Below are 24517 nucleotides of genomic sequence, written 5' to 3'. Positions count from 1 at the left end.
TAATTATTATTGTGCTATCAACTGCAACACTACCATATTATTTTTACTTTAGCACACATCAATATTTAATTAGTTAAATTAGATTATAGAACTTAATTATAATAATAATTTAAAAGAGCAATGCTACAGGTACTCTTATCCCAAGACTATTAATACTCTACTTATTACATTAATTTTTTTTTTTACTAAAAAATATTTAGATTTTTATTAATTTTAGAATAATAAGTGCGTAAGATTTATATCTCTTTTGGATGTACAAGAAGTATTTTTATTAATTTATTATTAGTGATGATGCATAAGATGATGTATAAGATGATGTATACATCCAGATTTAGAGATAGGTAGTACGCTATCCGCTTCGTTTATTTTATTTTGAAATAAACTTAGTTGAAAATGTGAATCGACTAGTATTCGAACTCGGGTCTCAGATACCAACTACCAAGTCCTTTGCCACTTGGGGACGGTTGGTAATGAACGAGTGAGAATTAATTAACAAAAAACACATATATACTCGGTGCCATATTATTCTATGCCAAGAAGTTGAGTTTTTTTAGACTTGGTAAAAACACAAAGATATTTATATTTGTAATTTCTAGTCATCGGATTATCTCAAGAGTCACGCAATATTATTAATATTGTATTCAATTAAGCCTGTTTTACTAGTGTGTATAAATAAGTCTTAAAACGACTCGACGGTTAAAAAGTTACAAACACACATACAACTGTGCTTTTAAAAGAACAAAAGCTCGACTCCTGAGTAAGCACCATAGGAAAGTATTATATTGAACAAATCTTAATACATGCGTATAATTCTACATTCGTTAAGAATATTCGTCTCATGTAAAATACAAATTAGATGTGCGGGATTTTTCGATCTATCTACTTTAGTTTTTGAATTGGATTTGAACATCTTGAATATAGAAAAAAAGGTTAATATTTTCCTTTGTTCATAAAGGAATCAAAAGCGCAACAAATTGGGTCGTTCTTCTTTTTGAAAATTAAAATTGCATTAATTTCTATTTTGCGCTATAGTAAATGTTTCAATTTTTTTAAAAGTAAGCCTGATGCGATGAGTGATTCTCACAACATTATTATTATTATTTAATCTTTCTCAAGTTATTGACTTTTAGTTAGGCTAATCGAGAGGGTTTCATTTTGTTATTTAGGTCTTTAAAAGCTGATCACATTACTGAAGAAGTCAATTTTGACAAATTTTGAAAGTTTTGTTTGAAACAACAAATATTATCTTTGACACAATATAATATGCACTGAAGTGGGGGAGCGTCTTGCTGATGTGAGTGGCTTCATGAGAAGTAAATTTTAACTTTGTTTTTCGTTTTTACTGACTGTCCCTAGAGCAAATGGCAAAGAATTTGGTGGTTGGTATTCGAGGTCCCAAGTTTGAATTCTAGTTTATTCACATTTTCAGCTAAGTTTATTTCTAAATAAAATAAATGAAGTGGATAACGTGCTGCCTATCTCTAAAAAAAAAATTGTTTTTCTTTTTTTGGAGTATTTTTTTTGGGTTATTTGCATACACGTTCCTGCAAACATAGTGAATTGCGAAAATATCTCTGCAAAACGGAAACTCCATAAGTTGTCCCTGCAAAAGTCCTAAGTTATGCAGATATGTCCCTGCCGTCCAGATCTGTTAGAAAATTTTTGTTAACCACGGTTAAAATACTTAACCATGTTAATTATAGTGTGAATTGACGTATTTACCCTTCTTCCTCTTCCTCCTCTTCTTCTTCCTTCTTCGTCGCCGGCGAGGAGATGCGGCGGCGACGGCGGCGAACCCTCTTCCTTTTCCTCTTCCCTCTTCCTCTTTTCCCTTCTTCTTCCTTCTTCCTTCTTCCTCTTCCTCTTCCCTCTTCTTCGTCACCGGCGAGGGAGAAGAACCTCGTCGGGGTCGGCCTCGGAAAGGCGGGCGAGTTTCTGGACGAGAAGCTCGAGGGCGTTGTTGTCGACGAGGGCGGTGACGAGGGCGTGCGCGGGGTCGTCGTGGTCGCCGAGGACGTCGGCGTCGGTGAGGTCGGTGAGGAGGGAGACGACGTCGACGGCAATGTCGGCGATGTCGTGGCCGAGGAGGCCGACGAGGGAGGGGACGGCGTTGAGGGCGACGAGCTCCGGGTAGAGCTCCGGTGCCCCGGCGTTCTTCCCTCTTCTTCGTCGCCGGCGAACCCGACCCCGCGCCGCCGCCGCCGTTGTCCGCTTCGACGGTCCAAAGAGGAAGAGAAAGAGAAGGGAAGAGAAAAACTTTTGGAGGGATATATTTGTGAGGTAAAATGGTCATTTCACGAATCCACTGTTAAAAAATAAATAGATCACTAACGGATGTTAACCGGAGGGACATATCTGCATAACTTAGGACTTTTGCAGGGACAACTTATGGAGTTTCCGTTTTGCATGGATATTTCCGCAATTCACTATATTTACAGAGACGTGTATGCAAATAACCCTTTTTTTTTGGTGCAATTGAAATTTTTGTATGGTTGATAATTTTGACATTCATTAAGCAAGTGAATTGATCTGGACTGCTTACGACTATTTTCCAACTTAGCAGAGTAACCAATATACAAAAACTCATCTAGATATATATTTCAGTAATTTCAAGTGCCAGAAATACAAAGTAAGATCGATGAATGACAGGCCAAACTCCTTTCAAGAGGGGGCAGGCTTATTCTGGTGAACGCGGTCTTAACCAATCTATCCTTTTACTTTCTGTCTACTTTTAAAGCACCCAAATGAGTGATCAAACGCATTGAGACACTTCATAGAGACTTTTTTAGGAAAGGAGGTAGATGCTCTCCAGATAAAGGATGTCTAATAGCATGGAAGAATGTTTGTAGAAATAAGAAAGAAGGAGGGCTTGGCATCTTGGACTTGGCTGTTATGAATCAAGCTTTGCTTGCCAAATGGTGGGGGAAGTTTCACACGGCGCCTCAATTACAGTGGAACAAGATTATTCAAGTCCTTTACTACCGTAGAAGAAGACCTTTGAAGGAGGGAAGATCCTTTAGGCCTCTTTCCCACTGGTGGAAATGAGTTCTAAGTCTTTCTGATATCTTTAAATGGGAAATATATTATAAATGGGGGAACGGATGTACGATTGATTTTTGGTCGGACCGTTGGAGTAGGGTGAGCTCTTTACAACTGGATTTTTCGGAGGTGTACAATATGACGGAATGCAAGACCCTTAAAGTCAAGGATTGTTTGATGAGTGATGGTTGGAACTGGAGCAAGATTCTAGGAGGCGATTTGGTTAATAGGCAGGGTTTGTGTTCTAGCTTCTCTGCGCTTAAGGATCGGATCTTTATTTTCAGAATAGGACAGGGCCCAGACAAGATTCTTTGGCATTGGAACCTAGATGGACGATTCACAGTAAAGTCGGCTTATTCGGCACTGAGCGATGGGGGTACGAGGGATGCCCGAGCAATCAAGTTATGGAGACTTCGAATACCCCTAAAAATGAAAGTATTCTGCTGGCTCGTCCTAAAGAAGATGCTTCTCACGGTAGATAACCTACTAAAGAGAGGCTAGATCGGAGACACAGCCTGTGTGATGTGCGGGACTGAAGTGAAAACTATTGATCACTTGTTCACTGCATGTGTATTTGCTAAATTCGTATTACTGATGGTTGTGAAGGGTGTTCAGTCTACGGAATTGGGAGTCGGCATTAATTCGATCTGGGATAGGTGGACGGGTTGGAAAACTTCGCAATCTTTGTGTAATAGGCTTCCGGAACTAGCAGCCTGTTGGTGGGTCATCTGGGAGAGCAGAAATGATACGATCTTTAGAATGATCCAGTTGGACCCTGATAGCAGTTCGCAAGGTTAAACAGTTGTTGAATTTTTGGAAACACCTACTTTCGGCTAATCGACACTTTCATGAGATGTAGTTTTCTTCTTCTTCTTCTTCTTTTTTTTTTTTTTCTCCACCCTCTTAGAGGTCCTGGTTGCCTCACCCCTGTAGCCTAATTCATATTTTCAATGAATGAAGCCGGTAACACGCTACTTTTTTTTTCAAAAAAAAAGTAATTTCAAGTGATTTATATTAGTCAAATTTAATACAAGAAATATGTCAGCAAAACAAAAAAGTCTTTTTGACATTGCGGTTCACACTTTGATGTAAAGAGAGTTTTTTTAGCGTTTAGTTGTTGCAAATTAAAATACAATATAAGTGATCAATTTTAGTTACAAATATGAATTTTGGCATCGAAAGGACTCATCTGAATCATTATGCAATCAATGACAAAAACAAACTAAAATTCTTTAAATTTGGGGGGTGTTTGATAAGATGAAACCATGCTTTACGGGTGAAAACGGATAGGATCGATATTAATATCCGAATCTGGTCGAATACGGATACGGATACGGATATGGTTTTAAGAAGTTAAAATTTTCCGGGTATCCGAAAAAAGATATGGATATGAATATCCGGACTTTAATATTATTATTTTTATATTCTTTATATTTTTTAATTCGTCCGACTTAATTTCGCTCGCCCACCCGTCTGCCCAAATCCTTTTCCTACAGAGTCGCTCTTTTTTGTCTACTCCTCTAATTCATTGCCAATTAAGGTATAGAGGGATGATTAATACGTGAAAAAAATAAGGTAATTTTTTGCATTATTCAATTATTTTATAATGAGCTATATATTAAAATTATTAAAATTACGTATTTTATATGTGAAGAAATATAGTTAGAAAACAAGATAAAAAAATAAAAAATATATATTTTTTGTATATGTGCATATTAATTAATATATATTATTATTTGAATACATATCCGATCATATCTGAATCCGTTTTTAACATGATAATAAAAATTTAACATTTGATATATATCCGTATCTAAATCCGTATCTTACAGCTTGTCGGCCCAAAAGGCCATTCTAGTTGGGCCAGAACGGCCCATGTAAATAACATAGAGGACTCCAGGCCCAGCAACAGCAAATGCTCGTCGCGTAGCGAAATAGGAGGGAAATTTTGACGCAAGACAAGCGAAGAAGCTTCAAAATGGGACTCTGGAGCTCCTCCTACTCTTGAGAGAGAGAGAGAGAGAGAGAGCGAGAGAGAGATCGACCTCTCCCACCGCCACCAATGGCGAACCTCTCCAGCCTCATCCAGGACCTTCGCGAACGCATCGCCGCATCATCATCNCGCCTTCCTCCTTCGCCTCCTCCTCTTCCTCCTCCGCCGCCGCCGCCATTAACGGCGAGGACCCCTTAGAGACCAAGTTCCGCACCGTACTCCCCAACCTCCTCCACGCGTACGTCGTCCCCTCCTCGACCGGTACCCCTCCTCTCTCTCTTTCTTTCGCTCTCTTGGGATTTCCCCTTGTTAGGGTTTGGTTATTGCTAAGAAACGGGCGATCTCCCTCGCAGCGAACGAGAGGGAGGTCACCGCTGTGCTCAAGCTCCTCTCCCACACCGCGCGCAACTTCCCCGGCGTCTTCTTCCACGGCCGCGCCGCGGCAGTACTTCCCGTCGTCGGCCGCGTCCTCCCCTTCCTCGCCGAGCCGATCTTCCTGTATGTTATCATCTCTTCCCCAGTCGAACCAAACCCTAATGCCTCTTTGTTGCAATCTCATTGTGTCTAACATAACCTCTTTCCGTTTGCAGTTCCCGCCATGGGGTGATCTTCGAGACGGTTTCGTCTCTCCTCTCCCTTCTCCGCACCGGAGATAGAGAGGCCTACCGCCAGTTCTTCCTGGATGCGATGCTAGCTGTAGAAGGTCTTAATTTTTTGCCCTATCTCAGTCATAGATGAAACCATATTCAGTTATATCGGAATCTTTATCGCTGTGACTTAGGAAAAGATCCAACATTTTTGCTTTCCTCATCAATTCATAAGCAATCATGCAGATATTCGATACGTGGCGTCAGGACATTCAAATGCAGTGCCTGGTAGAGTGTTAATTAAGTGTTTGTGTGATTCGTTTGCTGGGATTTTGGACTTGCCTGCAATATTCAGTGAGCTCCCGGCCTGTTGCCGGCCTGCGAGTGGACCAGGCGTGCTGATTGATATAACTGGTGATGCAAGGTGGCAGCCTTTTGCTGTGTCGATGATTAAACTCATTATTAAGTGTTTAACAGAGGGAACGCTCTATGTAGAAGGGCTTATTAATATTTCTTTCGTATCTGCGGCCTGTTCTCTTCTGTGCTATGGGGATGCAGCTTTGCACATGGTGGGTGGGTAGCTTTCCCTCGCACAGACCATTAATGTTCTGATGTATACTTGTTATTTGTGATGATTCTCCTTTATGCGATAGTACTTTGTGTTATATGACAGGCTTGTTTTGACTTGGCACGGATCATTGGGACGGTTATAGATATTGAGATTCTTCCAGTTGAAAATATTATTCGTTCAATCACTTGCATACTGGGGCAAGATGGTAACGAGATCGCTGATTTCAGGTTTTGTAACGTGTATGGTTTATTGGTATTTATTTTTCTGATTTGTTGATCTTTTCTTTGCATTTAATCTTTCCTTTTCAGTTGACTGCATTCAGTCTCTCTAATGTCTTTTTAAGGAAGAAATGAAATTTGCTTGGTTAGTTTGTATAGATGTATTGCTGAATAGCTTATTAGAAAGTAACAGTACTTTTATGCGTTTATATCTTGCTGTATTAGCTTGTGTTGCAGTTATAGATATTTAGTTGATTGAGAAATGAGCTGTTAATTTACTCCAGGGTTTTTTTTTGTGATTTTGTTAAGAGTGTCTGTTTCCATCTTTTTATGCCTACTGTATCACTAATTTTATGTACTTAGTAAGTCATATCTTGTGGACATATTACTGGGGAACTTTCCGGTTTGTGGTCAAATTTTCTCTTTTGATCTAGGAATTTTAACCTACAAGATGTTTATTAACATTGCTGGCATGTGTTTGCTATTCCACCCAATTTTGAATTTGGTCCTAAATTACAGATAGATGGATAATTCCCGAGTAGATTGTACAATTTATTGCCTAATCTGCTATTCTTAGATGCATCGTTGTTGGTTGTTTTTAATCTCTTATCGTTGTAACATGTGATTAACTGGGTAGACTAGTGTATTTATGCTAACTTGTCTATTGACTAGTTCCTGCAAAGCAGTTAGAAGAAGACCATATATGAATTTAGTTGGATGAGGCACCGCTTCATTGGATATTAAAAATCATGTGACATCCCCAGGATTCTATATATAATGCATTGTAGGGCTAAATCTCTTAACCCAACGATAGCGTGCGGTGGCTAAACCTAGGAGGTTAAGAAGGTTAAGCATGTAATGGTTAGAGGAGCTCTAGGATGGGTGACCCTCCTGGGAAGCGAGGTGTCACAGTTGGTATTAGAGCCAATCATTAGTCGAAAGTGGGTGATGAGTCTCGGCCGAGAGGCGTCACAGTTGGTATCAAAGCCAATTTTTGGTTGGAAGTATGAGATGAGTTTCGGCAGAGACAGGGTTTGAATGACAGGCTAAGCCAAGGTTTGGTGATGACATGCTAAATCAGGGTTTGAATGACAAAGCTAGCTAGACGAGTCTCACATCACTAGTGCTTGTAAGTGTGCTTGAGCTTGACGAGGACGTTAGGGTTTGGGGGGAGGGGATTATAACATCCTCAGGATTTGGATTAGTTCCATATATAAGGTACAGTAGGGCCGAACCTCTTAACCCAGTTACAGTATTTTTGGCGTTGGCTAAGTCCAAGAGGTTAAAAAGGTTAAGTGTGTTAGGGTTAGAGTAGTACTGAGATGGATGACCCCCCCAGGAAGCGGGGCGTCACATATCATGCTTCATTGAACCCTAGACAATACTTGCATTAAATTGTAATATAGTATATGCATTTTCTGAAAGTTTCGGTGTCTTGAGGAATTTTGTAGGATTGGCTGATAAGATTCAAATAATTTTTTGCCTTGTACAAAAATTTGCATTATCTTGGAAAATCCTAATTGAAATAGTTTTTTGCAGAAATGCAGTTTATGACTCTTCAATGGGCGCTTGTCTCCATGTACTGCATTCATCTTGTCAGGATTATGTTGTTGAATCTACAGCTACCAACATAGTTGATGTTTTCCCAAGATCAGTAGAGACCACTGAAAGCCTTGAGCTTCAGGTCAAATTATAACATTTCCTTGATGCTTTTTAAGTCATAGGAGATTTTACTGATGGTAGAAAATGTCTGCTTTTCCTTTTTCAGGTAGCAATGTGTGCTGCATATAAACGAATAGCTAGACTATGCCCTCCACAGTTATGGAAGCCAGAAATTCTTGTGAAGATGCTTTGCTTTGCAAAACCTTGTTTGCCTTTGATTGAGTGCATTCGGATGGCTATTGACTACATTGGTTCTGAAAGTTTTGAACTGGATTCTATAGATGCTGTAGATAATATTTTGGGAAGTGATGACGAATCTGACTTGCGAAAAGTTGGTAAAAAGAGATTTGCTCAGAAGGAAGAAAGTATTGTCTCTAAGCGACAAAAGATAACAGAAACAGGAGTATTTCCTAGTGATCCACACGCGGGTGGTAAAGTTGCTGCTATGTTGAAATCTGAAAAAGAAAAGGAATTTGTAGATGGCATCCGGCGATCACTTTTTAAATTTGTTGGATTTCTAAAACCACACAATTTTATCCCTAATCCAATGAAGCCGGAAACTGCCATAGAGTCTCTTAGCCTGCTGTGTATTGTGTTTTCAGTGTATCCTAGTGGCGTTTTCTCCTTGAGAATTTTTCAACAAGTCCTTTCCTGGATACCTTGGATTTGCAAGCAGGTTTGGAGAAAGAGCAGAACAGCTAGTAAATCAGTTCAATTCTTCTACTTCTGGATTTTACATCCTTTTCTAATAAGAAAATTTGATACAGGCAAAGGAGAGATGTTCACTTTCATTTGATTTGTCCGTTTACCTTGAAGCAGTTCATAGCATATTGCTTCTACAAGGCGAGGAATTACCTCCCATTTTAGATGTCTTGGTTGCCAATTTTCATAGCTAGCAAGAGCATGATATGAAGTGGTTTGCTTTTGGCGATTCTTTAAGTGCTTATTAGTTGACTAGTAATCTTTCTTATCTTGGTCACAATTTACCTCATTTCCCTGTTCTTGAATGCTGAAAAGTGAAAACTTTAATACTTATGTGGCATTGCTATCAATTTGTTTTGCTTAATATACTGGTTCAGTTCTTGTACCTAAATGTTCCTACTCCATTAGATTCTCAGAAGGCTATGTTGGTATTTTAAGCAGATTGGTTGCACTTGTGGGATTTGAGCACCCTCTAAATATTTTTTGATTGCTTATTAAGTTTGTGCTAGGTGGTGTTTTCAGAGATCTTTAACACTTTGGATTGAAGTCGAGAAATATGTCTTGAACTTGATTAAGGTTAAGAGAACAAAGTGAAAAAAACGATGAGAAAGATAAGGAAGAAGAAGGTTAGGTGTTTTCTATGAACTGTCAAATTGATTGCTCTTTTGTTATTTGGGCTCTTGGAGGATTTCTCTCTTATTAGCTATTTATATGTGTATGTGATTACATACATCTCTGCTGCCTAGTCTATCGTTAGAAAAATGTCCTGCCCCCTTTTCACTTAATTCTTGTTGCGTTTTACAGTATCGTGTATGAACACTTCTTGTTATGCAGGCTTCCTTCATGCACACATGAAACTGTTCCAGAAGGATAGTTGCTTGACTAATGCAGACATTACAGATTGTGTTTATCCACGATATGCTGATCTTATTGATGTGCTAAAACTAGCATGGGATAGTCATTGTCGATTTACCCAAGCTTGTCCAATCTGGAAGGTAAAATGCCTCTCTGTACAAGTATTTTCGAAAGTCGGCATCAAACTTAATGCTGAGTGCGATCTTGAAATGCTGGACTTGGCTATTCATGATGAAGCCGAAGAGGTTCAAAATGAAGCTTTGATGTCACTGCCTATGATAATCTTATGCTCGGGCCCTAGTCTGCTTGAAGACATGTTCAAACGACTGGAGTAAGTATATTGCATTTTTGTCATACAGATGCCAAGTACAAATCCTTGGTCTGGGGCTTTTTTTTAGCACATGCATGAAAGAACTCCTGCTTTAGAACAATTTGTTCTTGTTCTTTTCTGATAACTATCAGTCTCATATATATTTATATTTCCTGATATTGACTTCCATTACTTCCTTTCTTTTTTCAAGGTTAGTGGGTAGAGCTAGAATTAAACAGCTTGGGAAACCTGCCATTTTCTCCCTTGGCTTCATGTCTTGCTTAAATGGATTCACTGGCAACAGTGAAGAACAGGATAGAGGTTCTTGTAAGTTGTTTTTAGGCATTATTTGCGAAAGAGAGATCTCGACTTTGGATCTTCTGTTAAAAGGATTCTGGTGCCCGCAATGTGACATAAGAGACTTGCATGCTAAAGAACAAATTTCTAATGTTATCCACATGCCGAAGTCTCAAAACAACACAGAGAATAGACTGGACTTCACTAAGCTGCAGTCCCTCTTTTTCCAGTTTCTTTATGAAGTCACATCAGAAGAGCTTGTAATATCCTGTGTCCATGTCTTACCACGAATTCTTCGGCATGCCAGTCGAGATGCTCTGCTTGAAACAAAAGTTCAATGGATTGAATGTATCAATTTCTTACTATTACACAAATTAAAGGCAGTAAGGGAAGCATTTTGTGCTGAGATCAATTGCTTTCTTGAGGATCACATTCTAGATGTGCTATTTATGGATGGAGAGGCAAGTGGCAAGACCAAAGTGCAGAAGTTCCTGGACAAAATAAAACATGCTTTGGAAGTATCTGAAGATCCTCAGATATTGCTGACTCTTTTGGAAACAACTGCTGAAATTATGAATGCTAGTGGCATCCATGAAGAGTGTTTTCTCAGTTCATTTATTATGCTCATTAATCAGCTTGATAATCAACATCAAGCTGTAAGACTAACAGCATTGAGGTTCATTCAAAGGTCGTGCTACTGCAGCTCTAAAGGAGGATTTGAACTTATCTTCTCCCGTTATTTCCATATTAGAGATGAAATATACGAGTATCTGTGTGCTAGACTTGCGAGTCGCCCCATAATGATAAAAGAATTTGCCGAAGCTGTAATAGGAATTAAAACTGAAGAACTTGTTAAAAAAATGGTTCCTTTTGTTATACCAAAGCTTGTTGTTTCACAAAAAGTCGATAATCAAGCTATCATCATTTTAACTGAGTTAGCAAACCACCTAAGCACTGAGGTTGTGCCATTGATTGTAAATTGGTTGCCCAAGGTGCTTGCTTTTGCTCTTCTTCATGAAGATGGCCAAGAGCTATCCTCTGTTTTACAATTTTATCAAGCCGAAACAGGATCTGATAACAAAGAAATATTTGAAGCTGCGTTACCAGCACTTCTTGATGAACTTCTGTGCTTTCCTGTGGAAGCAGATTTGGATAAGACAGATAGGAGGTAATGCTTTATCTTGTGGTGCTCTAAAAGTTTCTCATATAGATTAGAATGTCATCTTTTTTTGGTTTTCGTTTTTCAGGATTGTCAGAGTTCCTATGATGATTAGGGAGGTCGCTAGAATCTTGACAGGTTCTGATGATCTCCCTGGGTTTCTGAAGAACCATTTTGTTGGTCTCCTCAATAGCATTGACAGGAAAATGCTTCATGCTGATGATCTTAGTTTGCAGAGACAGGCATTAGAATGCATAAAGAAGTTAATTGAGATGATGGGCCCTTATCTCAGTACACACATCCCTAAGATTATGGTTCTCTTGATGTACGCCATTGATAAAGAAGCGCTGCAGATGGATGGTCTCGATGTGCTGCATTTTTTCATAAGACAACTAACCGAGCTTTCACCTTCCAGCATAAAACATGTGATGTCACAAGTTGTAGCTGCCTTTATTCCGTCCTTGGAACGTTGCAAAGAAAGCTCCTCTTTGCACTTGAACAAAATTGTCGCAATCCTAGAAGATCTTGTTGTCAAGAACAGCTTGCTGCTAGATCAACATATTCGTGAGCTGCCACTCTTGCCTAGCATTCCGGCTTTGTCAGAAGTAAACAAAGTCATACAAGAGGCGAGGGGATTAATGACACTTCGGGACCAACTGCAGAATGCTGTTTGTGGTCTTAACCATGAGAGCTTAAACGTGAGGTACATGGTGGCTTGTGAATTGAGCAAATTGTTCAACTTAAAAAGAGAAGATTTTACTGCTCTGATCAACGGCGAAGATCTTGCAGATATGGATGTCATAAGCTCTTTAATCACAGCCCTACTTAGAGGATGCGCAGAGGAATCGAGGACCACAGTTGGCCAGAGATTGAAATTGGTTTGTGCAGATTGTTTGGGGACGCTTGGCGCTGTAGATCCTGCAAAATTTAAGGGAATATCTTCTGAACGTTTTAAGATTGAATGCTCCGATGATGATCTCATTTTTGAGTTGATCCATAAACACCTAGCGAGGGCTTTCAGAGCTGCTTCTGATACAGTTGTCCAAGATTCAGCTGCCTTGGCCATTCAAGAGCTTCTAAAATTGGCAGGTTGCCAAGCATCAATGAATGAAAATATTAGCAAAGGACCACTAGAGACATCTAAATATGGAATTAGTGAAGATGAGAGCAATATGAACATGAGGGGCCAGAAGTTGTGGGATCGTTTCTCCAATTACGTTAAGGAAATCATTGCACCGTGCTTGACCTCGAGATTTCAGCTCCCTAGTGTGATTGATTCTACTTCTGTTGGTCCGATTTATCGCCCGACAATGTCATTTAGAAGGTGGATATACTATTGGATCAGAAAACTAGCTGCCCATTCGACAGGTTCCCGTTCCACTATTTTTACTGCATGCCGTGGGATAGTACGGCATGACATGCAAACTGCCATTTACTTGCTACCTTATTTAGTGCTGAATGCTGTTTGTTATGGAACATTAGAGGCACGGCATAGCATAACTGAGGAGATCTTATCTGTTCTTAATGCTGCAGCCTCAGAGAACAGTGGGGCTACCGTTCATGGAATCACGGGAGGCCAAAGTGAGGTTTGCATCCAAGCTGTCTTTACCCTACTTGATAATCTTGGTCAGTGGGTTGATGATCTTAAACAAGAGATTGCTCTTTCCCAGCCTTTGCATTACTTAGCCTCAAAAGCAGCGCCCAAAGTGAAAGGTATAAATGACTCTACTTCCAATTCAGAACAGCTCTTAGCTCAGTGCAGTAATGTTAGTGAACTCCTAGCAGCCATTCCTAAAGTTACCCTTGCAAAGGCCTCATTCAGATGTCAGGCTCATGCACGTGCTTTAATGTATTTTGAATCACATGTTCGGGAAAAGTCAGGCTCCTTCAATCCTGCTGCTGATAGTAGTGGCATATTTTCGGATGATGACATTTCGTTTCTCATGGAAATATACAGTGGTTTGGATGAGCCAGATGGTCTATTGGGTTTGGCGAATCTGAGAAAATCTTCAAGCCTACAAGACCAACTTCTCATTAATGAGAAAGCCGGCAACTGGGCGGAAGTATTAACATTTTGTGAACAGGCATTGCAGATGGAACCTTACTCAGCTCAGAGACATTCAGATGTTCTCAATTGCTTGCTGAACATGTGTCATCTCCAGGCCATGATCACACACGTGGATGGTTTGCTCTCCAGGATACCGCAATACAAAAAGGCTTGGTGTATGCAAGGAGTACAAGCGGCTTGGAGATTAGGGAGATGGGATTTGATGGATGAATACCTCTCTGATGCTGATAAGGAGGGCTTATTGTGTAATAACTCTGAGGCCAATGCTTCATTTGACATGGGCCTTGCTAAGATATTTCAAGCGATGATGAAGAAAGACCAGTTTACAGTTGCTGAAAAAATAGCGCAGTCTAAACAAGCATTACTTGTACCTCTAGCAGCAGCTGGCATGGATTCCTATATGCGTGCGTATCCATATATAGTAAAGCTCCATATGCTATGCGAATTGGAGGACTTCAATTCTTTGCTTGGCGAGGACTCATTTCTTGAGAAGTCATTCAGTTCAGATGATCCAAAATTTACAGGAGTTATGAAGGACTGGGAAAATCGACTAAGGTTTACACAGCCATCTCTGTGGACGAGGGAGCCATTGCTTGCATTTCGAAGGCTAGTTTACAGTCTTAACAGTATGGGTACTCAAGTTGGAAACTGCTGGCTTCAATATGCGAAGCTTTGCCGCTCTTTTGGCCATTATGAGACGGCCCACCGTGCAATACTAGAAGCACATGCTTCAGGTGCTCCAAGTGTTCATATGGAGAAGGCTAAACTTCTCTGGAGCATTAGAAAATCCGATTGTGCAATAGCTGAACTACAGCAAACACTCCTAAACATGCCTGCTGAAGTACTGGGCTCTGCTGTTACCTCTTCGCTCTCTAGTCTCTCACTAGCTTTACCAAATGCACCTCTCTCTGCCACACAAGCATCAAAAGAGAATTTAGATGTGGCTAAAACTATTCTTCTATATACAAGATGGATTCATCACACTGGTCAGAAACAGAAGGAAGATATTATATGCCTTTATTCTAGGGTTAGAGAATTGCAACCCAGGTGGGAAAAGGGTTACTTTTTTATGGCGAAGTATTGCGATGATCTCCTTGTTGATGCTCGGAAGCGCCAAGAAGATAATCAAATGCAGTCTGGATTTGGATTATCCTCAAGCTCTTCTGGTTCCACTGGCTCCTTGAATCATTCAACTGAGGAGAAGCCTTGGTGGTCTTATCTCCCGGATGTATTGTTGTTTTATGCGAAGGGACTTCACAAAGGGCACAAGAATCTTTTCCAAGCGTTACCTAGACTGTTAACTCTTTGGTTTGAGTTTGGAAGCATATATCATAGAGATGGATCCTCCTCCAATAAACCTATGAAAACTGTTCATACAAGGGTATATTTTTACTCTGAGCATGTTAGATTTTGTTAACTAGTGGGGTTTTGGTTTTTTTTGGGGGGGTACCATTCAGTGCATGCTATTCAAGGGAGTAATCTTCTTGCATTTACTGCTGTCAAACAAAACCAGTAATTGTAGAGTTTACTCAATCCTGATATGATATCTAGACTAAGGCCATCCCTATTGAAGGCATTGAACGTGAGAAAAGAGCAAAATTAAAAAAATGTAAATCATGTCAAATATGCAATTAATTTACCTAATGTTTATAGTTTTTTTTCTAGGCTAATCAATCTCTTTTACTCTTTTAGGTCTTGAGCATCATGCGTGGTTGCTTAAAGGACCTCCCAACGTATCAATGGTTAACAGTATTATCTCAATTGATCTCTCGCATTTGCCACCAAAATGACGAGATAGTAAGGATAGTCAAGCATATTATTACATCAGTTCTGCAGGAGTATCCACAACAAGCTCTGTGGATGATGGCTGCAGTTTCAAAATCAACAGTCACTGCAAGGCGCAATGCTGCAGCTGAGATTATACAAGCTGCGAGAAAGGGTTCCCGTCATGGGAGTAATAATAACTCTCTTTTTGTTCAATTTGCTAACTTGATAGATCATCTAATTAAGCTGTGTCTTCATTCCGGGCAGCAAAAGGCGAGGACAATAAATATCTCGACTGAGTTCAGTGCCTTAAAGCGCATGATGCCTCTAGAAATTATTTTGCCAGTTCAGCAAGCTTTAACTGTTACATTGCCCTCTTATGATGCGAGTTCAACAGACCCTCGTTTCCATGTTTTTTCGGCTTTTGAACATGTTACTATATCTGGGATAGCTGATGAGGCTGAGATCCTTTCCTCTCTTCAGAAACCTAAAAAGGTGAATACAGTATCTCTTCTGTAATACATTTTAGTGGTGGTTGTGTATTTTTACAATGTCAGTGTTGTGCTTCTGATGCCTGCAACTAAATTAGATGATCTTTATGAAATGCCTTTTAGGACTAGTCGTAACTAATATAAGTTATGCTTGGGGAAATGCACTATTGTGATAGTTATGACATTGAATTGATCGTTAGTGTCATCTAGCCTAGACTTGTTCGCCACATGCGATGAAATGTAATTTTAGCGTACATTTATGGTCAAAAACTCAATTATTTGTGAGATAATGGAGTAGCTACAAAATTGAAATTACAAAAAAGGAGGTAAAAGTTTAGTACCAGTAAATGCTTTTACACTACCCTGACACGTCTTCGCCTTTATCTACCAACCTTATTTCTTATATTTCTATGTTTTCATGCAAAATGATCTCAGACTGAACATTATTTGACTGTTGTTTGATAGCTGTTACTCTTTTCATAAATTCTGTTCCTTAAAAGGAGTCAAAATGACTTCTATTTTAATTTCTTCAAAGAAAACTTATACATTCTCTACTTAGATGATGTATGGGTGTATGTTTGTTTTTTATCATGGAAATAATAATATCTTTTTGAATACAATAAAAAGAATAGTATATCATGAAAAAAATAATATATTTTCTTATAACATAATATTGTTGAATCTCAGGTTGTCTTTCTTGGAAGTGATGGCATTGCTCGCCCATTTCTATGCAAGCCAAAGGATGACCTGAGGAAAGATGCACGTATGATGGAGTTCAATGCAATGATTAACCGTCTCCTATCTAAATTCCCTGAGAGCCGCAGGAGGAAACTCTACATTCGAACGTTTGCTGTTATTCCTCTCACAGAGGATTGTGGAATGATAGAGTGGGTTCCGCACACTCGCGGCCTGCGGCACATTCTTCAGGATATCTACATAACCCTTGGAAAGTTCGATCGGCAGAAAACAAATCCCTTGATAAAGAAGATTTATGATCAATTCCAGGGTAAAATGCCTGAGGATGAGATGTTGAAGTCTAAAATCCTCCCGATGTTCCCTCCCGTGTTTCATAGATGGTTCTTGACTACGTTTTCCGAGCCAGCTGCTTGGTTTAGGGCCAGGGTGGCTTATGCACATACCACTGCCGTGTGGTCGATGGTTGGGCACATTGTAGGGCTAGGCGATAGGCATGGAGAGAACATTCTTTTTGATTCAACAAGTGGCGACTGCGTTCATGTGGATTTTAGTTGCTTGTTTGATAAGGGATTGCTGCTAGAGAAGCCTGAGTTGGTGCCTTTCAGGCTCACCCAGGTGAAGAAACTAAACTGGATTTTACTTTACTTCCTATAATCTTACCATGAGTTTTTAACTATAACCAGAATTGCTTGTCACCTTTTTCTTCGTCATGACTGATACCATTGGAGATGACAAATTTGAGTTATAATCATTTCGCATTTCGCATGCATTCAAAGAGATGCATACTTGATATTTTTTAATGCAAACTTTGATAGCCGAGGGTGTCATTATTCAGAGAATATCAGAATTTACTGAAACCGCATAGGAAATGAAAGTGACTCTTGCAAATTTTGTCCAATTCTTTTTCCAACTTCCTCTCTTATTAAGTATGGTTGGATTCTATTATTAATATGCTAACGCATGTGCAGAACATGATTGATGGCTTGGGCATCACTGGATATGAGGGTGTCTTCTTGAAGGTGTGTGAGATCACTCTATCAGTGCTAAGAACACACAGGGAGACACTAATGAGTGTTCTCGAAACTTTCATCCACGACCCCCTTGTGGAGTGGACCAAATATCACAAATCCAGCGGAGTCGAAGTCCAAAATCCTCACGCACAGGTCTGAATATATCTCTCTTCGCACTGTTAATGCTGGTATAATAATGACTATTTAACCTTTTTAAATAATAATATAGGAAATATTTTGCAAATATGAACTGATTAATTCCGAATGTTTCAGAGGGCTATCAGCAATATCAAAGCAAAACTACAGGGAGTGGTAGTCGGCGTTGCAGCGGCACCCTCTTTACCACTAGCTGTAGAAGGACAGGCCCGTCGACTGATAGCTGAAGCCATGTCACACAAGAATCTTGGGAAAATGTATGTGTGGTGGATGGCTTGGTTTTAGTAGTTTGTATCTGACGTAGTATTATTCACATTCTTTTGTTTTATGGGTATGGGTATGAATCAGGTATATATCACCGTCTACAAGGATTTTGCTTCTTACCTTGTAGATGCCGCTAATTATTGTAAATTTTGCTGTTTGATGCACCAGATAAGTGCAGTCCAGGGAAAGCTTACGAGCTCCAAATGTAGAGTGTCAAGTCATGTGGTTTGCTTGTAGTGTTCTGTTCGATATGATATCAAGAGTTTTCAACTTCTACATGTTTTGAAAATATGCTTTTGCAATGGTGATAGTGGAGATTATGGCTTGGTTCCACGCCCAAAAACTAGTGTTAAAGTTGGGATGAAGGGATGGTTCGATGCCTCAAAATTCCAGTTTCAAAACTTTGGCGCGAACAATTATCAGCAGTGACTGCAAACCTCCGTGTAATTCACCTGCAACATTTTCATGTCACATGATATTCCGCGATCCTGAATAATGTCCAAGGTTTTCACACTTCCACTAGCACAGACCTGTTGCTGAAATGAGTTTTATCTCAAGCTGCAGTGCGTTAAAAGGTGTTAATACTGGAAATAACTTGTGCCATGCAGCAGTTCTTCCAATCTACGTTTCTTACAAGAAGTTACTAGACAAAAGGTAAATTGAATTATCAGCCTCTTCCTTTTCCAGATCTGATGTATTGACGAAAGATAGAACAGATAAATCAATTAATTGTAATGATATCATCAACATATGACTGCACACATCACCAAATTGCCTGCATATAAGGATTAAAGAACACTGCAGTATAATACAAGTACTTTGCAGTTTAGAGATGGTAGCTTACGGTAACATCTTGTTAGATTCTAACATTCAGTGCAACAACCCACACCGATCCAAATAATATAAGTTTCTGTAGTCAAATAAATACATTTTTCGGGTCCGAAATACACTAAAGCATTACCAACTTTTAGTTACCAGACCTCTAAATAAAGTGTCATTTTCACCTAGTGTGTAGCTCGATGCCAATCTATTGTAAGTTACTAGAAAGAAAGCTCCACACCAGACATTGACTAAACTGCACCTAATATAGAAGAACTCCAGAAAATTGACGATCATTGCTCCAGAAAACCACTGTTAATTGAAAGGCATACCTTGGTCCCATGCATTACAAGTACTTCCTTACATTCTCCACACATCAATGTAACTCTCTGTAATATAGGTCTTGACCTGGAAATGCGACAAAAATTGCTTCCCCCAAAAGCAGAGGAGCTACACGATGTAACAGTGTAGCCCAGAAACCTGATCACAAATTGGATTATATTTATGCTGATAATACTTTTCCAAAAGTATATCTCATCATAGCCTGGAACAATTTTTACATTTATGAATAGAGAATCACGGTATCTCCAATTTCAGTACAACATCTTCAGTTGTCAACAATTCCATGTGAGGTTATAAATATCCTTGGCCTCACTTGCGATATTTCCAGCACAAACAACAATCATCCTCTTTGACCATTCCTAAGTACGGAGACCACAACACAAGCTAAAGGATGCCTCTCTTACCTTGATTTGGAGATATCAAGGTTCATTTCTAGGAGTTCGGAGTTTATTGAGCTTGTCTCGCCAAATAGCTACAAGAAACATAAGTTTGTATCAGACTAATTAGAAATTACTTTAAAATTTGCCATTTTATTAACTTAACGAAATGCTTTGAAATGCAACCTGCTTCTCCATATCTTTCCTGTATGATGGCTGTGTTCATCTTCCTCACCAAATCAAGCTCCTCAGCAAGAAGATCAGGTCCTTCAACTGCACTGCAGAAGAAATATTCTAAACAGTGTTGCAGCAAAATATTACCACTTGATACACTATGGAAAGCATTTTGAAGGGAGATCAAAATAAATAATAAAAGCATGCAATGTATAGAAGGTTTATCCATGTGAAGGTAACAAAGCCCATATGAATCTATGATCCAAGGAAAAATAAACAAGGATATGACAGAATTAGTACAACGATAAGAAGAGGCAAATGGTAGATGTAAGTTATAATTAACAAGGGAAATTTTCTTGTGACTACATCCTAGGATGGGAGGGTACCTATCCAGTGAAACATCGTATATAGTCTTTGCATTATCTCCTCGCCATCTTCCACGAATTATTTCAATAGCATCCCTTCGGACAATCTCCTTGTTTACATATATTGGTGCCTGCAATTATCAAGATTTCATATTTGAAGAAGTATTGAGATGATAGTAGAACAACATCTGTTAAGCCTCTAAAATGTAGAAAATTGCAAGCATGCTATATTTGTCATCAATGCTTCCCACAGCTTAGAATACCCACAGGGCCCATTCACAAGATTTTCTGTGAACCTAGACTGATATTTTAAGGAGCCGTTGTTAGGTGCAGTGGCCAAAGTCAAAAAGCTCCAGTAGCCACTGCATGTCAATATGCTTATGTAGTTCGTAAATACCCGCAAAAAAGTTCATATAAATCAAGAAAGCACATAAAGCACATTAGACATTTTACATTAATGAAAGCAAGATCCAAGAAATAATTGAAAATTCAACTTACAAATTACAAAGTGCACAATGGAAAGTGCAAAAACATTCTCCTGCTATTTAAAAATATGCCTTCCACAGTCTAACCTACAGTCTAACCTACTATTGATCTGCCAAATTATCATAAGTTTTGCCATCACATGTAAGACATTCACTACTTTAGAAGGTTTCAAGTTTTTTTTTTTTTTATGTGATCATAATATCATATTCTATGAAGTGTAAGCTTGCCTTCTGTATCATTTTGAAAGCTACATGTGTGCTATTTAAATCCTTGTTATTTCACATCTTATAATATTTGTGCTACTAAAATATCGCGAAAAAATATAAGAAAGTGTGATAGTTCCATGTTCAACCAGAAGAGAGAATATCTTCTACAATATCTCCATCGCTATTCTTTTCTCGATTGGTGTAAGCATCATGCTAGAGTATAGAGTTGGATTAAAAAGAAAAATAACCAAAAGCATCCCAAGTAGTAGCAGAGGACAAATTTGAAGGCATACCTGAAAATTTTTTGCCACATTTATTGCATCAGACGGTCGAGCATCAATGCTTATATTTCTTCCCCCTGCAAGCTGCAGATTATCGATGCTTCAATATGTGCCCCCCCTTCCCCCCCAAAAAAAAACTAATTTGAATTCATTATATCAAAAAATTGTGGTCAAATTACTGTTTATCTCATACATCATAGTACAGAAAAAAAAAGGTCGTCCATCTTACAACCTGTCCCATGAATATTCGTGAGTAATATGTATTCATCACTCTTTCTGTAATGCAAACCATTCTTACCTGAAAAATAGGAAGACAAAAATTGAACAGACTATTGCAAATAACTTTAGATGAGACTTCAAAATGTATACTTGCTGTGTCAATCGTTTTAAACAGAAAATAACAAATAGAAGGATAGTTCGTCGTGAAAAATAAGGTATAGTACATGGATGTGCAACTTGCAGTAATTGTGAAGGCCTTGTTTGAATTCCAGAATAAGTTATCCAGCAAAAACTTACTCAGTATGAAGATTTTCTTGTGTAATTAAAAGGCAAGAGTGTAATTTTTGCTCCTTAAAAGGCCTTCACATTCATGATTTGGTAGCATAGCATGTTTCACCTACAAGATAATTTATCTTTTTCTGAAAAAACGACTTGAAGGCCGAATATACTATTCATTCTAAACATTTGACCACACATCTAGCTTCCAATCACAATAAAAAATTCTCACACTGAATAGGAAATCACCGGATAAATTATTACAACATCCAAACAGGGCCGAAAATTAAGCAAATGCAGGCGATTAATCTTTGTTTGAAATTTGCCACTTAGGCTTCTTAAGCGAACTAACATGAACGAAGAAGATTCTCTGAAAAAAAAAGAAGGCTAAAAACCACAGTAAGGCATAATCTTAAAAACATCAAAATTAGTGAACAATCCTAAAAAAGATGGAAAAGAGGGAATAAACTTTTGGGAGTACGAAAAGTATCCAAACTATATTTGATTGCAAGGCTGAAACTTAGCGCATCAATTTCTAGGATTTATCGCTGTCTCGTCAAACTGGTAGTAGTAAGATTATGATGAGGACTGAATAATAAGAATTATAAGATAATGCAAGAAATTCAGAAGAACAATTGAGATTTTTACTAAACTACATGAGTGAGTATTTCTTCTTTTGGTGACCAAGTAGCTCAAAATGTTTCTCCATATCAGGATTCTGTTATAAATTTATCAGACTGGAGTCTGAACTACAATGACGCTACGAAATATGCCTAAGCTAACCAAATTCTGCATTTTCTATGGTTCTAGTGCAAACCTACTAATTAAAGTTTGTGACATAAAATAGGCCTAAGCTTGAACATGCTAGGTCTGACCAACAGGGAAGAATCAAATAAAGAAGAGATACCAGAAGTCCCAAATGCCCAAAGAGGGCAAGATAGATAGATTATGGTGTCGAGCCAAGATTTATAATTTTAAACAGAATCAATTATGAGCTACAGAAACTTCACAACTGGGCAAAAATTACAAGGGAACGCAAATATATGCAGCACATTACCAGTCAGCAAAAATTCTCAGTAATTTTAAGTAAAAATTCTAACCTCGTAACCATATGTCCCCATAACATTTTTAATGAACTGAAATTCATCTGGGCATTCCTACAATTTAGAGAAATATCAGTATAACAATAATGAGGACAGTAGAAACTAGGTCAGTAGACCAAAATGTCACCTTACTGTCATCATCTACAGGATCATTGATAAGTTTTTTGACTGCAAACTCTCCTTCAGGAAAAAAAAGGCATAGATAACATTAACAAAAAAATAATGATGATAGAACATTTATACAGAAAGATTAAGTGATTAAAAAAATTATGGAACTCCAGTCTGCCAGGCGCCAGCATACCAACATTAATTGGTAATAGTAGATCACCATCACAAACAACTTTGAGAAATATTGTTGGACTATGAAATCGACGAAGAAATCCATGACTCAGAGATTTAACTTTTGACATTGGATCCCTTGCTTGAGGGGAAAAGAAATGATTCCGGTTAGAATGCTTCCATTCTGCTTCTTCTTTGAACCCCTGCTTCCACAATCTGTAGTGACGGGCAGTTTCTGTATTACATATTATATGTTTAAGAACAACCAAAGAAGAATTGTTTCACACCCAAATAAAGAAAGCAATGCTTGAGATGATTAATGTCAAAATAGCAATAAATATTGGGGAAGACAAATTCATACACATTTAGCAACATGAAATCATAAGCCAGGTTTTACACACAACATGCAGGGCACTTCTAGAGTAGATTGAATATTGGTTTTCAAGAGTTAAAGAGATTATACAACTGGACCACTCACAAATACATCAGCAGGTGACCTTTTGACCAGTGGTATACACAAAGCCCGTAATCATACATGGACGGTCGCTAATCCAATCCTCCTCAACCATATGGACCAGAAGAAAGAGGAAAAGAGCTAAGCACATATAAATGACTAGCAATTTTCCGAGAAAGATTTCCATATCTCTAGAGAAACATGAGCCTCACTGCAGTGGAAACAATTAATATATACAACTTTGAACAAACAAAACACAGTAGTTATGGAAATGTAATTTTCTAAATTTTTTTAACAAAGGTATAAAATTATGGCATGCTTAATCCAAAGTTGCATTGACCTCTACGAATTGCCGTGTCAAATATGCCGGGACGGACACGTGCCAACACAATATTGGCCCAATGCAGCCCCGATGCCAAAATCTAGGGCCAAAAATCTCTTTTTTTTCCTGCAAATTTTCAAGAAAAAGAGGCTAAAATTTGCCTCCGCTGTTCTTCTTGAACTTTGCTATTCCAATCGCTACATTATTGTCCCATATCGTCTCGCTTCCCAAGATCGTTAATATCCAAGGAACAATTTCATTGGTCCCCACATGATGAATAAACAATCAAATCAGGATCGGAGCAAACCAGATAAGAACAAATTACCAACCATTTCGATCAAAACCTGTAACGACCCCTAACGAGAGTCAAAAAAGAGCGGATTCGGTAACAGGACGAGACCTGGGAGGAGGAGGAAGGCCTGGAGAAAGCGATCGCCCTCGTCTCCCCCGCTCGGATCGCCACCTCCGCCGCGGCGATCGCCATGGCCGAGCGAGGCGTCGCACGGCCAGAGGAGAAGCCTCCGCCGCCGCCGCCGCAGCAGCAGCAGCGATCGGCGGGGGAGGGACGCGGGATCGAGGCGCAAAGAGGAGATCGGGAGGGATCGGCGGCGCGGTCGCGCGGAGACGCAGCGTTTTAGGCCGGGATCGTCGGAGAAGGAGGAGGAGGAGGAGGGCGAAGGAGAAGGAGAAGAGGAGGAGGGTGTGGGGTGAAGGGTCGGGGAGTAGTAGTAGGGGATTCGCAGCATCGTCTTCGTCCGGGGTGGGGGGTAAGAACACACGAAATACGGAAATAGTAAGTAGTTCGAGCATTGAAGGGGTGGGATATATATAAAGGGAAAACTTCAAGTACCCCCCCATACTTTACCACAATTTTACTTTCGTATTAACTGATTTGCAATGTACTACTGTATGATTTTTTTTTTTTTTTTTTTTTTTTTTTANTCTGATTGAATTACTTTAGTTTAGTCATCG

The 24517-nt window shown here is 39.1% G+C and overlaps 2 protein-coding genes across 8 annotated transcripts; one reads left to right on the top strand and one right to left on the bottom strand.

Annotated features, from left to right (window-relative positions):
- On the top strand, nt 5021–18118 carry LOC109727473 (serine/threonine-protein kinase ATR). The gene is given in 16 exon segments (XM_020257609.1): nt 5021–5159; nt 5162–5293; nt 5386–5530; nt 5623–5735; nt 5866–6188; nt 6293–6417; nt 7948–8092; nt 8177–8746; nt 8838–8913; nt 9607–9958; nt 10149–11402; nt 11482–14842; nt 15154–15720; nt 16404–17027; nt 17381–17575; nt 17696–18118. Coding segments are annotated over 16 exon segments (8208 nt in total). The 5' UTR covers nt 5021–5101; the 3' UTR covers nt 17864–18118.
- LOC109727559 (bifunctional nuclease 1) lies at nt 18606–24418 on the bottom strand. Of its 7 annotated transcripts, XM_020257698.1 has the most exons (10): nt 23946–24418; nt 22792–22985; nt 22618–22670; nt 22488–22544; nt 21086–21190; nt 20905–20976; nt 19941–20050; nt 19567–19658; nt 19408–19475; nt 18606–19141 (listed from the first exon to the last, which is right to left on the bottom strand). In XM_020257698.1, exons 1-9 carry the CDS (start codon nt 24401–24403, stop codon nt 19423–19425), a joined length of 1194 nt encoding a protein of 397 aa, XP_020113287.1. In that variant the 5' UTR covers nt 24404–24418; the 3' UTR covers nt 18606–19141; nt 19408–19422. The 7 variants fall into 7 exon arrangements, 6 of the variants coding, with proteins under 6 accessions (XP_020113287.1, XP_020113286.1, XP_020113288.1 ...); XM_020257697.1 differs by having other exon boundaries at nt 18606–19475; XM_020257699.1 differs by having other exon boundaries at nt 18606–19475; nt 21125–21190.

The sequence above is a fragment of the Ananas comosus genome, linkage group 22 (genome assembly GCF_001540865.1).
Source record: "Ananas comosus cultivar F153 linkage group 22, ASM154086v1, whole genome shotgun sequence".
Classification (NCBI taxonomy): Eukaryota; Viridiplantae; Streptophyta; class Magnoliopsida; order Poales; family Bromeliaceae; genus Ananas; species Ananas comosus.
The sequence above is the reverse complement of the archived record's forward strand: the minus strand, read 5'-3'. Positions and strand labels throughout refer to the sequence as shown.

What these genes read in the sequence shown, in the direction of transcription:
- LOC109727559 (XM_020257697.1), bottom strand. Translation starts at nt 24,403, where the DNA reads ATGGGGGGGTACTTGAAGTTTTCCCTTTATATATATCCCACCCCTTCA. An exon ending in TGGGGACATATGGTTACGAG is followed by an intron (nt 21,191 to 22,487) that starts GTTAGAATTTTT and finishes CCTATTTTTCAG; the next exon opens with GTAAGAATGGTTTGCATTAC. An exon ending in TACGATGTTTCACTGGATAG is followed by an intron (nt 19,659 to 19,940) that starts GTACCCTCCCAT and finishes TTTCTTCTGCAG; the next exon opens with TGCAGTTGAAGGACCTGATC.